General features: G+C 45.5%; 1 protein-coding gene and 1 long non-coding RNA gene across 7 annotated transcripts in view; one reads left to right on the top strand and one right to left on the bottom strand.

Moving 5' to 3' along the window:
- Positions 1 to 16: 16 nt before the first annotated feature.
- On the bottom strand, positions 17 to 3,344 carry LOC308594384. Its single transcript, XR_014011414.1, has 3 exons — positions 2,523 to 3,344; positions 768 to 2,261; positions 17 to 383 (listed from the first exon to the last, which is right to left on the bottom strand). It is a non-coding gene; the product is annotated as an uncharacterized lncRNA (long non-coding RNA).
- A 3,211-nt stretch (positions 3,345 to 6,555) lies between these two features.
- Positions 6,556 to 14,419, top strand: part of CCDC158 (coiled-coil domain containing 158) — a 50,924-nt gene continuing 43,060 nt past the window's right edge. Inside the window, exons 1-4 of one of the 6 annotated variants that reach the window (XM_081206914.1) lie at positions 6,557 to 7,037; positions 11,778 to 11,829; positions 12,555 to 12,591; positions 13,909 to 14,030. In XM_081206914.1, the coding sequence (XP_081063040.1) occupies positions 12,566 to 12,591; positions 13,909 to 14,030 (148 nt within the window). In that variant the 5' untranslated portion in view covers positions 6,557 to 7,037; positions 11,778 to 11,829; positions 12,555 to 12,565. Of the gene's footprint in view, positions 7,038 to 8,160; positions 8,218 to 9,551; positions 9,734 to 11,777; positions 11,830 to 12,554; positions 12,592 to 13,908; positions 14,031 to 14,419 lie in introns of those variants that run through there. The other 5 variants (XM_081206918.1, XM_081206917.1, XM_081206915.1 and 2 more) reach the window with 5 other exon arrangements.

Raw genomic sequence — 14,419 nt, forward strand, 5'->3', positions numbered from 1 at the left:
CTTTTAAATGTGTGGATTTATTTTTATTATTATTAGAGAACATGAATATTGGGCTATGGAAGTGACTCTCATTACTGGGTGAAGCGATCACTTACATTCCCTTCCTTAGACCATATTCCTGACATTTTAATTCTTCCTCCAGTGAGCCTTTTAGACCTCAGAGCCAAAGCCCCTTTTCAGTGACGCGGCCAGAAAGTGCAGCATCTACTCCCAATTTAGAGGCCAAGGCCTTTAATAATCACCAAGCATAGTCTGGGCTGGGGCTGTTTGAAATCCGTCTTACTGTGAAGACGCTGACTTCCTTGAAACAAGCAAATAAGAACAATTTTGATAACCCGGTACAGTATTACAGTATAGGTGGTTTTTAGGTATTAAGTATTTCTCTCCTTCCAAGTCATGCATAAAAGGTAAAGGTAAAGGTACCCCTGCCCATATGGGCCAGTCGTGACCGACTCTAGGGTTGCACGCCCATCTCACTCTAGAGGCCGGGGGCCAGCGCTGTCCGGAGACACTTCCGGGTCACGTGGCCAGAGTCATGAAGCTGCTCTGGCGAGCCGGCACCAGCGCAGCACACGGAAATGCCGTTTACCTTCCCGCTATAAAGCGGTACCTATTTATCTACTTGCACTTTGACGTGCTTTTGAACTGCTAGGTGGGCAGGAGCAGGGACCGGAAGACAGGAGCTCACCCCGCCGTGGGGATTCGAACCGCCGACCATACGATCGGCAAGTCCTAGGCACTGAGGTTTTACCCACAGCGCCACCCACGTCCCTCAAAGTCATGCATTACCTAGGGAGGTATAGCAATGATACGGCAGCTGCCCATAAGATCTGAATATCCCACGTGATTCAGTCTTTCAAATGTGGTGAACCTGTGGACCTGATGCAGCCCTCCTCCCATGATTTTTTTTTGGGGGGGAGGCACCCCCAATGTGAGTGACGCAGGTGGCGCTGTGGGTTAAACCACAGAGCCTAGGACTTGCCGATCAGAAGGGTCGGCGGTTTGAATCCCCGCGATGGGGTGAGCTCCCGTTGCTTGGTCCCTGCTCCTGCCAACCTAGCAGTTCGAAAGCACGTCAAAGTGCAAGTAGATAAATAGGTACCGCTCCGGCGGGAAGGTAAACGGCGTTTCTGTGCGCTGCTCTGGTTCACCAGAAGCGGCTTAGTCATGCTGGCCACATGACCCGGAAGCTGTACGCCAGCTCCCTCGGCCAATAAAGCGAGATGAGCGCCACAACCCCAGAGTCGTCCACGACTGGACCTAATGGTCAGGGGTCCCTTTACCTTTACCCCCAATGTGGGTGGTTGCTGTGAATCGCAAACTCAGAGAACTCCCTCCTGTTTCTGATGCACTCATCTGTTAGCAGCGGTAGATGGGGGCAGGAGGAGAGGCAAGATTTCGGCGCCTCTTTTTTTTGCTGCCCATTGCAGAATGCCGCTGCCAAGGGACCATTACACCAACGAGCATCCTCTTACCTTCCTCAAACCAAGTGGTAAGAGTTGGAGTCCAGCAACGTCTCGAGGGCTGACAGTTCCCCAATCCTAATGTTAAGGATGGCGTACGTAGAAACGACAAATGAAATAGTATTCACCGTTATGGGTTGGTTGCTGTGGTGTGAAATAGTAATTTCATAAAGAATGAGGTTTCTGGTAAGATGTGGTCCCGGTGGCGTGATGGGACCCACAGGAGAGATGCTTCTTCCTAAGAAGAGAAACCCCTGCAGAAAATCATGTGGGAGAAGCCCAGTTTTCCAGGGGTGGTTCCTGGCGTACGGTAAAAGTGCAGTGTTGGCTTCTCAAGTTATTACCCTGATATTATAGCAGGGAGCGAGACTGTGGCAGTTATCATGGGTAACATAGGACCTAGGGCCACTCCAGACTGGTGTTTTATTGCAGGCATATTCTGCATCATTTTCTTGCCACGTGAATAGTGCAAAAATAGTGGATGTGTTCTGCTTTATTAGTTGTTCTGCAATGCTTCCCAATGCCACATTATTGATCTCCAGAGGAGCAATAGGAGCATAAGAAGCTGCCTTATACAGAATCAGACCATTGACCCATCTAGCTCAGTGCTATCTGTTATCATTGTTTATTAAATTTATAGAACACCTTTCATCAGGAAATCACAGGGTGGTTGACAACAAAACGAGGACAAGGAAGAGGTGGGCAGTCTTGATGGAGCACTCTTCTCAATCAGTGCTGTAAGTGCTTGTGGAAAAGGAATAATAATACGTTTCCAGAGCTGCGTGTAGATTGAACACACTTACCGTATTTTTTGCTCTATAAGACTCACTTTTTCCCTCCTAAAAAGTAAGGGGAAATGTGTGTGCGTCTTATGGAGCGAATGCAGGCTGCGCAGCTATCCCAGAAGCCAGAACAGCAAGAGGGATTGCTGCTTTCACTGCACAGCGATCCCTCTTGCTGTTCTGGCTTCTGAGATTCAGAATATTTTTTTTGCTGTTTTCCTCCTCCAAAAACTAGGTGCGTCTTGTGGTCTGGTGCGTCTTATGGAGCGAAAAATACGGTAAATGGGAGGAACCCTGTACATGCATTGTTTATTGAACAAATATCTCAGCAAGTTCAAGGATTTGGCTACATCCAAATGAAAAAGAAGTCAGAAAGCTGACCAGCTTCATCTGGCTTGTGATGCACATAAGAGGAGCTTGCCCTCAATTTAGACACACTCGGTAAGAAAGCACCCAATTTAGATCATGCTTGAATTCATATAATAAGAATTTGAGGAGCACAACGTTCAGCCTTCCTAGTATTTCAGGCACGAGTCTCTCCCAACCCCTACCTAGAGATGACGGGGATCGAAAATGGGACGTTCTGCTTGCAAGGCAGACCTGCCACTGAGCTTTGCTCCCTCCCCAGCACAGCCAAAGCAGAACAAAAATAAACCAGAACATTTGTGGCATAAAAGGTGATGGGATTTTAGCAGGACATTGCAGGATATGCACTGATTGGAAACGAAGCGGGAAGATCGCCCCAAAACATTTGCAGGTGGGAACAATATTGGAAAGGACACCCAAATTTTTTATTTATTGTTTATTGTTTATTTATTGTTCATTTATGTCCCCCCTCCCCAATTAATTCCCACAACAGCCTTGTGACGTAGGTTGGGCTGAGAGGCAGTAGCTGCCGCAAAGCCACCCTGTGAGCTCCACGGCCTAGTGGGGATTTGAACCCAGATCCTAGACTGACACTGCAACCACTACACCAAACTGGCATTGCAAGCACAAATTATTATGAATGTGTGCAATAAAAAATGATGTCTGGAGGGGCCTACCTAAGTACTAATGAATTTTTGTATGAATTGCATCGGTTATAATAAACATTATTTCCATCAAACTTTTAGTTGGCTTGTTGAAATGATGGTGTGTGTTCTTGATATCTGCTTATATGTACTGAAGACAGCCGTCGTCTGCTCTTCAGTCAAATGGTTAACAAGCAAGTTATGAATGAATCAGATCTGTTAATGGGAAAGTAGACACATGAGCTGTGGTGCAAAGAAGGTAGTCTATTTTCTCAATATATTTGTTGAGGTGAGGGAGGGCAGAGGGAGGATAAAAGAGAGGTCCTTGCCTAATGCCAATGTCTCAAGATGATGACACTGGCAGTCACTAAATATAACATAAAACAAATGTTCTGTATTTTGAATTTCTAAAAGAATTTACATTAACCCAATGACAAACACAACAAACTTCTGCATGTTCCTAATTCTCAAAAGAGGGTTTGGGATTTTTCTTAATTCACCTCTCAGGCCTGGCTCCAACACTGCACCAGGTGCATTGAAGGAGAGTAGCGCTGTGGTTTGTCTTGTGGGTCTCAGTACATTGCACGATGGACTCTTCAAAATGCACATTCTGAATACTGAAAATACCGTGCAACATCTCTTTTTAATATGAGGCAAGGGCCTCTTTCATGAGCCTCTCACTACTTTCCTAAGGTGTTATACCTCATTTTGTGTCATGGAGACCCAAAATCTGTGCAGATGAATTGTATGGAACCACTCTGGAAGCAAAATAGGTACAAGTACTTTTCACTTCTTTTCACTCAAGTACTGGAGCTGAAGTGCTTGGTTTTGCAACAATGAAAATCTAAATGTCCCTTATACATTAAGTACTGTATTTTTCACTCCATAAGATACTTTTTTCCTCCTCTAAAGCAGCAAAGCGGGCGGCTCCTGTCCGCTTTGCTGCTTTAAAGCGAGCCACAGAGGAGGGACAGACGGGAGCCGCTTTGCTGCTTTAAATAGTTTAGTACAGTGGTGCCCCGCAAGACGAATGTCTCGCAAGACGGAAAACTCGCTAGACGAAAGAGTTTTCCGTTTTGGAGGTGCTTCGCAAAACGAATCTCCTATGGGCTTGCTTCGCAAGACGACAATGTCTTGCGAGTTCCTGCTGGTTTTTTTCCCCTCCCCCCCTTTTGCTAAGCCGCTTATCAGCTGATCCGATCAGCAGATAAGCCGCTAATAGCGCTAATCCGCTAATCCATCAATGGGCTTGCTTCGCAAGACGAAAAAACCGCTAGACGAAGAGAATCACAGAACGGATTCTTTTCGTCTTGCGAGGCACCACTGTACAACATTTGATTCAGAATTTTTTCCCCATGTTTTCCTCCTCTAAAAACAAGGGGATGAACTCTTGGAAAGCTTGAAAATCTCTCTGAGGGGGGAAAGTTCCCTAATTCAGGAATTTGATAATGAGCCTGTAGTCTGACCTTCGATGGCACTACCAAGCATCCCTCCTGCCTTTCTATTCTCTTTTTTCATTACCTTATATTTTTATTCATCATGGCAGACAGAGGGGAAAGATAAATGAAGAATTGGATGGAGAAGATGTTGTTCAATGTGAGAAGGAGGTGGGGGATAGAGTATGACTGGAACGAGCCTGCCAAAAGCCTAACCAGTCCAGCACTCCTCTTTTCAGAGTGGCCAACCAGTTTCCCAGGGTGCTTCATTGCTGAGTGGTGATTCCAACCCTTATCTCGGTCACAAAATCACAGAACTGTAAAGTTGGAAGGGACCCTGAGGATCATCTAGTCCATGGGTAGGCAAACTAAGGCCCGGGGGCCAGATTTGGCCCAATCGCCTTCTAAATCCAGCCCGCGGACGGTCCAGGAATCAGCGTGTTTTTTACATGAGTAGAATGTGTCCTTTTAAAATGCATCTCTGGGTTATTTGTGGGGCATAGGAATTCGTTCATTTTTTTCTTCAAAATATAGTCTGGCCCCCCGCAAGGTCTGAGGGACAGTGGATTGGCCCCCTGCTGAAAAAGTTTGCTGACCCCTGATAGTCCAACCCCCTGCAATGCAGGAATATGCAGCTGTCCCATACAGGGATTGAACCTGCAACCTTGTCGTTATCAGCACCATGCTTTAACCAACTGAGCTACACAGCTGAAATCCAATGCACTAACCACTATACCATGCTCGCTCTCTCGCTCTCTGATTGGTAATGAAGCTGTGTGACCACCCCAAAACCTTTGCAGGTGCAAACAGCGTTGAAAGCATGTGACTGCCTTGATAGCATCAGGACCACAAATCACCAGAAATGTGCCATAAAGGTTTCCTGCTGCATTTCAAGCCCCCCACAGCTAGGGAAGGGAGCCATGACATAAAAGCAGCAAAGTTGGGGATAATAAAGCACCTTTCTGCCTCTTCTCTTCCCAAAACTCTTCCTTCCCCAAAGCAACTTCAACTAGAAACAACAGCTGCTGGGATTCTAATACTTTGTTTCTGTGTACAGTGGTACCTCGGGTTAAGAACTTAATTCGTTCTGGAGGTCCGTTCTTAACCTGAAACGGTTCTTAACCTGAGGTACCACTTTAGCTAGTGGGACCTCCTGCCGCCGCCGCACAATTTCTGTTCTCATCCTGAAGCAAAGTTCTTAACCTGAGGTACTATTTCTGGGTTAGCAGAGTCTGTAACCTGAAGCGTCTGTAACCCGAGGTACCACTGTAATGTGTAGATTGGCTGTGAAAGCCCAGTCTTAATCAGAGATTCTGGCCTTGTAAGCAGAACATATGAAATGTCCAGCGTTTCACAACAAGGAAAAAACAGTCTGTTCCTGGGTACACATTACCACTTCAAAGCGCGGCCAGGTCCTTTTCTCAGTTTGGGAGCCATCAAAATACTGCATGTTGGGATAGATACAGGATAAATATGGGGTGTGATTTACCTGATGTGTTCACCTGTGTATTCTGTATCCTGCGTGTTGGATGCAGAGTACACAGGAATATGTGCACAGTTTCTTTGTTGCGTATGTTACAAACGTGCTTTACAGTGGTACCTCGGGTTACATGCACTTCAGGTTACAGACTCCGCTAACCCAGAAATAGTACCTCGGGTTAAGAACTTTGCTTCAGGATAAGAACAAATCGTGCTCCGGCGGCAGCAGGAGGCCTCATTAGCTAAAGTGGTGTTTCAGGTTAAGAACAGTTTCAGGTTAAGAATGGACCTCCGGAACGAATTAAGTACTTAACCTGAGGTACCCCTATATTCTGATAGGAGAATCTAAAAATTCCCCCAACCCCAAGTGCACTTTAAGGGCTTATGCTGACCCGCAGCAGAGAAGCACCAGCAAGCGCTGTAGCATGGCAGTGTTCAGTTTCCTTCCACCGCAATTACCGAGATGCATGAACAAAAGCCGTCTTCTGGAGAAACCAAACACCAGAAGTGGCATTCATTGGTTCCCACACATGCACACAGCAGCTACTATCAGAGGTGGAGTTTGTTGCCTAGGTTATTCCATACACCACCAGCCGGAGGGAGGGCTGCTGACTCTCAACGGTTCTGCACTTCAGGAGTCCTGTTCGGCATTCAACTGTGGCCCGTGTGTCGTGTGCAAAAGAAGGAGGGAAGCATGAACTGCAGGGCAGCCCTCGGAGAGAAGCAATGTGGTCCCTTCTCCCCTCGTGTGTGCAGAGCAAGGTCATCATCGCGCAAGGCAGTTCAGCACAACTCCTGGCCTAACAAACGTTTTCACACTTTGCAAAAGACCGCAAAGCACAAACCCCGCAGGTGTCGCTCTCAGAGGTAGGTGCAATGCAACAAGTCCCAGGATGGGACTTTGTTGTTTGGAAATTTATTTCTCTGCACTTTTAAACATATCTCCTGCTAGCACTGCAGCGGGATTTTCCCGCCTGATACCCTCCCCCTTCTTGGATTCTCACACAGTGGCTTTTTACGGCCTTGGTTCCTTTCTCATGAAGCACAGTGTGCAGAGATAGATAGATAGATAGATAGATAGATAGATAGATAGATAGATAGATAGATGTCCTACCCTCATTGCATACTGTATCGGAGTCTGGGTGAATTTCTATTGCAGATTATTTTGGGGAACAACCCTAAGAGCTCCAGATTGAACACTTGATGTACCTGACACCTGCACATTATCACAAACATTACAGTGTGGCTGCTTTTTTCCTCGATTTTATCATTTTCGCTACTTTTTTGTAAACCCGCTTTGAAGGTTGGTTGGTTGGTTGGTTGGTTTCAGTCAAGTGGTGTATTATGAAATAAACAATCTTTTTAAAAGCCACCCTCCCTTGATTTTATTGGTGTGTTTTTCTTTACCTTTTTGTAAATCTGCTTTGAGGCCTGCGGTTTTTGTTTTACAATTGTATTTTATTAAGTCTCAACATTTTTAGCGTATACAGGCAGACCACCATTCCGTCTTCTCTCTGATTTTTTGTTGACTTCTCATTCTTTTATTCTGTGGAGTTGCTGTTTCTCCCCTTCTGCTGTACCCGATCTCCTATCTATCAAATCATAACCACAATATTATGATCTAATTACTTCTGTTGCTTTGAGGGGTTTTCTTTGGTGGTTTTTGGCAATCAAGCGGTGTGTTATGACATAAATAAAGAGCAATCTCTTTTTAAAGCGTGACTGTGTCTACCCCCACCCCCAATTCTATTGCTTTTCTCCTTTTGGCAAACCTGCATTGAGGTCTTTTGTTGTTGTAGTAGTAGTAAAACAAGTAAACAAATGCCTCTGGCCTCAAGATTATATATATATATATATATACATATATACATATATATATATGGTGGCGCAGGGAGGGCCTGGGCCTAAGGGAAGCCTCTGCAGTTCCACCTCCCACCAGCAGGGGCTGCTGTGGGCTCCTAGTTCACCTGCCCCAGGTGTGTCCACTTCCTTCCCCTACTTGGATCCTCTTTCAGGTGAGGAGTGGGAAGAGGACAATCCGTAGCAGGTGGGACGCAGGCCTTGGGCCTAGGAGAAGATGGCGTTTCCGTGTAGGCCAAGGGGCCAGCCACCCCCTACTCAACCACCCCTCCCCAAATAACCTTTACTAACCTTGCGGTTCTAAGGTTTTAAAGAATTGGAGCATCTCTGCCTAATGCGTAGTCAAGTGACTGCCACCATCTCAGAGCTACTTTTTTGCGGGGGGGTTACCTATCCGCTCGATTTTTGGCCTGGCAGGGTGTTCAAGTAGCCGGAGAAGGCTTTTGGAGCATCCGGACCCACGTTTTCATATTTAGCAGGGGAGAGTGTTGGGACTTAAAAGACAGGGAGGCAGTCAGCTTGCCTGCCCGGGATACCTTTTTCGGGGGGTTTTGCCCTTAGCTTTCCTGTTTCTGAGGAATGTCTAGTCTGGGGCGGATTTTGGTCATCTTTCATCCTATGGTGCCCTGAGCGAGGCCAGAATCCGGTGCCCCCAAACGGATCTTCTCAGTTATGAATCTTCTCCGTTTTGTGCCCCTTCGGCTTGGCAGGGGAACCGCACGCACTGCCCTAGATCCGGCACTGGTGGGTTTTCTCTGAGAGTTATTACAATACAGCAGGTATGGACTGTTGACAATTTCACCCCTTCCTCGCAGGACCCAGAGCATGCAGACTCTGTCAGCACAGCCCAGTCCTCTGGTCCCTGGGTAACAGCTAGTGGATTGTGGGTTAGGATGCCGGATTATGGATTTCTTGATTGTTGAGTTCTTAAATCTGCTGTTTTGCTCAAAGGGTCCGAAAGGCCTGGAACCTGCCTATGTCAGCTTGTCAAGTCGCCCTGGCAGCTGCTTCCCTATATTAATTTATTTTATTTATACCCCACCTTTCCTCCTGAACAGGACGCGGGTGGCGCTGTGGGTTAAACCACAGAGCCTAGGGCTTGCCAACCAGAAGGTCGGCGGTTCGAATCCCTGCGACGGGGTGAGCTCCCATTGCTCGGTCCCTGCTCCTGCCAACCTAGCAGTTCGAAAGCACATCAAAGTGCAAGTAGATAAATAGGTACCGCTCCGACAGGAAGGTAAACGGTGTTTCCGTGCGCTGCTCTGGTTCGCCAGAAGCGGCTTAGTCATGCTGGTCACATGACCCAGGAGCTGTAGCCGGATCCCTTGGCCAATAAAGCAAGATGAGCGCCGCAACCCCAGAGCCGGCCACGACTGGACCTAATGGTCAGGGGTCCCTTTACCTTACTCCTGAAAGAGCAAACGGCATCAATAATAACATGATTTTTTAAAAAGTGTTCATAAAACATTAAGTGTTTTAAAACATTATCTCATCCAGTGAGCTCAGGGTTGCCAGGAAGTGTCTTTCAACCATCTAATGCCTAGGTAAAGGATCTCTAAAAAAATTCCTGAAAGTCAGGAATGTGGGAGACAGGCACACCTCACCAGGGAGAACATTTCACAACAGGGGAAGTGCAACGGTTCTGTTACAGGTCAGCACCAACCAGGCAGTCTCCCCACCCCTGGGGTGGCACCACCAACAAGGTGAATATGTCACAAATACAGAAAATTCTGACATCCTGGTTTTAAACGATTCCTTCTCCCCTCCCAAATCCTGAGTGGTCCTCTTGGTGTTGTCTCTTTTTTCACCATTTCAGCCAGCTTCATTCATTCACTCTTTTCTCCTATGCATTGGCCTTACATGCTGCATTTTAAAAGAGAGTCAAGAAAGGCAGATCCCAAACATCTTATAGTACTCTACACTACCATATTAATAAATGAAAGAAGAATGTATTTGACATGCCCTAGAGAGACCTTTTACAGATAGGTAGCCGTGTTGGTCTGCCATACTCAAAATAAAAAATTCCTTCCAGTAGCACCTTAAAGACCAACTAAGTTAGTTCTTGGTATGAGCTTTCGTGTGCATACACACAGTGTATCTGAAGAAGTGTGCATGCACACGAAAGCTCATACCAACTCATACTAACTTAGTTGGTCTTTAAGGTGCTACTGGAAGGAATTTTTTATTAGAGAGACCTTGTTACTATAAAAGCATATTTAAACACTTCTAGTGCTCCTCTTTGCCTGTTATTGAGCTCAGTTGTCAGCTTTTCTTAGGTCACCCCTCAAAGCTTGATACTGAGTGTGGGGGAAGGGGAATAAAACCATTTCAAAAAGAAATAAATATATGTATTTCAGCCTTGTAAATAAGCCCCCCTCCCTAGTAGTAGCCTGAAAAATAAAGAATAATTGCCTTTTTATGCAGCTGAAAGCACAGCAGACTGCCAAAGGAAGGAGAGAACACACAGGCTTTCCCCCCATATATTTATTGATTTTCAAGAATACAGTGTTATGTAAAGAAATAAAAGTTAAACTGCTACACCTTTCCTCCCAATTCTTCACCTGCCCTTGAGTGTCTAGATTTCTTTGTTATCTGAGTTAAGGTTAGCATAAATTCCATACTTTTGTAGCTGTCCACACAGTTTCTTCTTCACCAGCCTGTTTTGTCTTCCTCCATACCCAGTGGGGAAGTTGAGCAGGATGATGAAGGTGAAACCTGCTAACTCTCCTGGAGAGAATTCCACACACTTAGCTGCATGGAATTCCGGGTTGCCAATGGCAACAAGGTGAGTGTTTAAATAAAAGACTCTTGTACACACTTGGGGATTTATATCCTTTCCTTACATGAATATACAGTAGCTAGATTATTCTAGACAATGACCCCTAATAAGTGTTCACTTTGTTCCAGAGCATCGAAGTTCACCCAGGCTTAGTTATTCTTGCAAGACCTCCCATTCATTTGTGGTTGCACAGGCACAAAAATGTAATTTATTTATATAAGAAGGTCAAATGTCTACAACATAGCCAAAATGTGTTAAACTGGATTGTGCCTTTTAGAGAATCAGCAAAGCCTCCCTTTTCCCTGGCAGATGGTGGGAGGCTCCCCTGAGAATGTTCTCCTGATAAGTTTTTCTGGACAGTGCAAAGGCAAGAGCTTAGCATCTTATTTTCATCAATGCAAGTGCTTTTTGACACCCCTCATTTTTAATTAAATATTATGATCCTTCAGGACATCCAGGCTCCATGAAACATAAGACAATTGTATTATTTTCAATAACTCTTAGGCACCTCCCTGTCCAGCGCATCATTAGCACAAAATTAGTCCTGCTCTCCTTGTCTTCTGCATCTAGCCCCTTAGGCAAATTCCACATCACCATTGTTCGCAGCTCTTTGCAGAAACATCTAAAGTCCACCTGACTTGCATGTGCATCTTTGAGACTCTGTGAGCCAGCAAAGTTGCTGCACTTTGCTGATTCGTCATCCAGCATATTGAGCATGATGCGCTGATTGGTGATCTGACCAAAAGGCAAAAAGGCAAAGCAGTCTCATGTCTCTGGCTTTGGTCTGCATCCTCTTGTGTCACATCTGCATAAGCAAAGAGTTGAGCAAATTTATACTACATCTTTTAAACTTGAAATTGGAAGCTGTATCCTGAAAATGTGAAATCTCTTATCTTGCTTTTCTAAAGGTTCTGCCTTCTAAAAGTATGTGTGACTTTTGAATGCTGATAAAGTTTATATCTACTTAGGTTTGTCGTGAAATCCTTTTGCGGTTCTTGGAGAGGACAAACTCCTTTTGAGGTATAAATATTTTGGTGGTAGATCAGATTTTTATTGCTGTTATCTGGCACTGGCTGAGTAGGGGAGAGTGTGTATTTATTTGAATTGCCCTGCAGTTCCAGAATTCTTTGGGGGAAGCCATCCACTTTAAATGTATGTTGTGGGTGTAACCACTAGGTATAATGGGGATGGTCTCAAATAAATATACTTCTTTCCCCCATCAATGCAACCAGGAAAAACACTTTTATTTAAAAGCCATACACTTATTTTCATTCATTAAAATATTGTTCCCTTCCAACTATTCAGACACTACATAGAAAGCCTGAAAAGGCAAGGAACAATAAGGATAAAATGAACAGATAGGAAGGAATCATGATGGGATGGAAAGTTAGGTCAGTTTCATGAGGCTTGGGAGACCACATAAAATGTGGTTGGTCCCTGATTTCCAGGTTGCTCACCTGTTCAATAGTACAAGGCAAGGTATTCTTTTTTTTAAAAAAAAAAGTTATAGTAAAGAAGCTTTCTCGTGAAAGGAGCTTTTCTTAAACTTTTTGTTTGTTTTGAAATGGAAAAGAGCAAAAATATGTAATATACATAAACAGTTTGTTAAAATATGTAACATTTAAGAACCATGGATGGATTCCAGAATAAATGTATACTTGTAATGCTCTTGCATTCATTTGTATATTTTATCACAGAGGCTTTCTCAAATTGATTTCTTATGAAATAATTGTTGTTGTTTGCAGGTTTTGCAAAAATGAGCAAGAATATTAAAGAACTAAGGTAGTACCTGCTTGCTTTTACCCTGTTACAGAGGTGTCAATAATCTGCAGTTGACAATTTGAGCACAGGAATGTCCTTGATAATTAATAGATTCTCGGGAGAATTTAATAGTAAAGTATTTATCTGTTAGTCGACACTATCATTTCTCAGAAAGGTCCATCAGACAATGCATGTGTTAAGGTGTGAAGTGTGCAAATGCTTTTAACTGTCACTGTACATTTAGGAATGTGATCTGAATGAAAATATTAGGCCAGATTATGGAATTAATGTACAAGTAACTCACATTTTGAGGGACGTGAGTGGCGCTGTGGGTTATAGGCTAGGGTTATAGGCGCTGTGGGTTATAAGCCTAGGACTTGCCAATCAGAAGGTCGGTGGTTCGAATCCCCATGACGGGGTGAGCTCCTGTTGCTCGGTCCCTGCTCCTGCCAACCTAGCAGTTTGAAAGCACGTCAAAGTGCAAGTAGATAAATAGGTACCGCTCCGGCGGGAAGAAAAACGGCGTTTCCGTGCGCTGCTCTGGTTCGCCAGAAGCGGCTTAGTAATGCTGGCCACGTGACCCGGAAGCTGTACGCCGGCTCCCTCGGCCAATAAAGCGAGATGAGCGCCGCAACCCCAGAGTCGTCCGTAACTGGACCTAATGGTCAGGGGTCCCTTTACCTTTTAACTCACATTTTATGGAAGGGTTCTGTTTTGGGGTCAATGCGTAAATGCAAAATCACATAAAGCCAGGTAACCCCAAAACTGCCCCCCCCTCCAACCATCCTTACCTGTCTGGAGTGGGCCTTGCCCACCGCCTCTCTTACCAGGCTCTGGGAGGAAGGAAGAGGGCTCAGAAAGTTCTTTCCACAGTGTGTTTTCCTGTAAGGTGCAAGTCAACTGTGTAGGTGGTGTAGTTCTTCTTTGGCGATCACTCGTGGCCGAGTAAGATTGTCTCCCATGAACACGGTCTTAACGGTGTGTCTGTAAGTGACTGTGGAAGCCAATTCTGGATCCACACGTCCTTCCAAACCTATGTAGGGAGATAGGTTTCCAGGCGGGAGTTGATCACGGTGAGGGTTTGCAAAACATGCCTTCCTCTTTGCTTGTTTCTCCCTTTTGCCCTAAGTTTGATCGTCTTCAAAACCCACGACACCTTTGGTAAAGGATGTCCTCCAATTGGAGCTCTCGCAGGCCAGTGTTTCCCAATCTTCCGTGCTTATACTGCTTTTTTTTTTAAAAAAAAAAAATTGCCTTTAAACCTCTTTTGTTGTCCATCGGTGTTTCGCTTTCCATCCAGCATAATCTCTACTCATATGCAGCCTTTTGACTCCACAGGGAAGCGCTGCAAAGGCAAACCCAAGAGACCTTGAAACTGCAGGAAGAAGCAACCAAATTCTCAGTGGAATCCCTCACACGTCAAGGGTGTTCCTCTCCTTCAAACCTCTTGACAAGTTCAGGTATGTGCAACCTGCATGTACATAAAGTGTAAAAATGGAGAATGCCTTGCAGTTGACCATAGAGGCAACAAGGTGATTTCAGAGCTACTAGTTGCGTTCAAAAGATGGATGAAAAGGTTAAGCCTCTTAAATTTCAAACTGGCAGCCCTGGCTAAAACGCCTTTCCTGCTGTCCCCCGACTTGGCTAGAAGGCTGGCGGGGGGAGAAGCCTGCTCCCCGTCGCCAGCCCCGCAAATTCGGGGGACAGCGGGAGAGGCACAGCGCGCCTTTCCCGCTGTCCCCCGACTTGGCTAGAAGGCTGGCGGGGGGAGAAGCCTGCTCCTCCTCGTCGCCAGCCCCGCAAACTCGGGGGACAGCGGGAGGCGCAGCGCGCCTTTCCCGCTGTCCCC

Source organism: Podarcis bocagei, assembly GCF_964188305.1.
Source record: "Podarcis bocagei genome assembly, chromosome: 9".
In the NCBI taxonomy this organism is placed as follows: domain Eukaryota; kingdom Metazoa; phylum Chordata; class Lepidosauria; order Squamata; family Lacertidae; genus Podarcis; species Podarcis bocagei.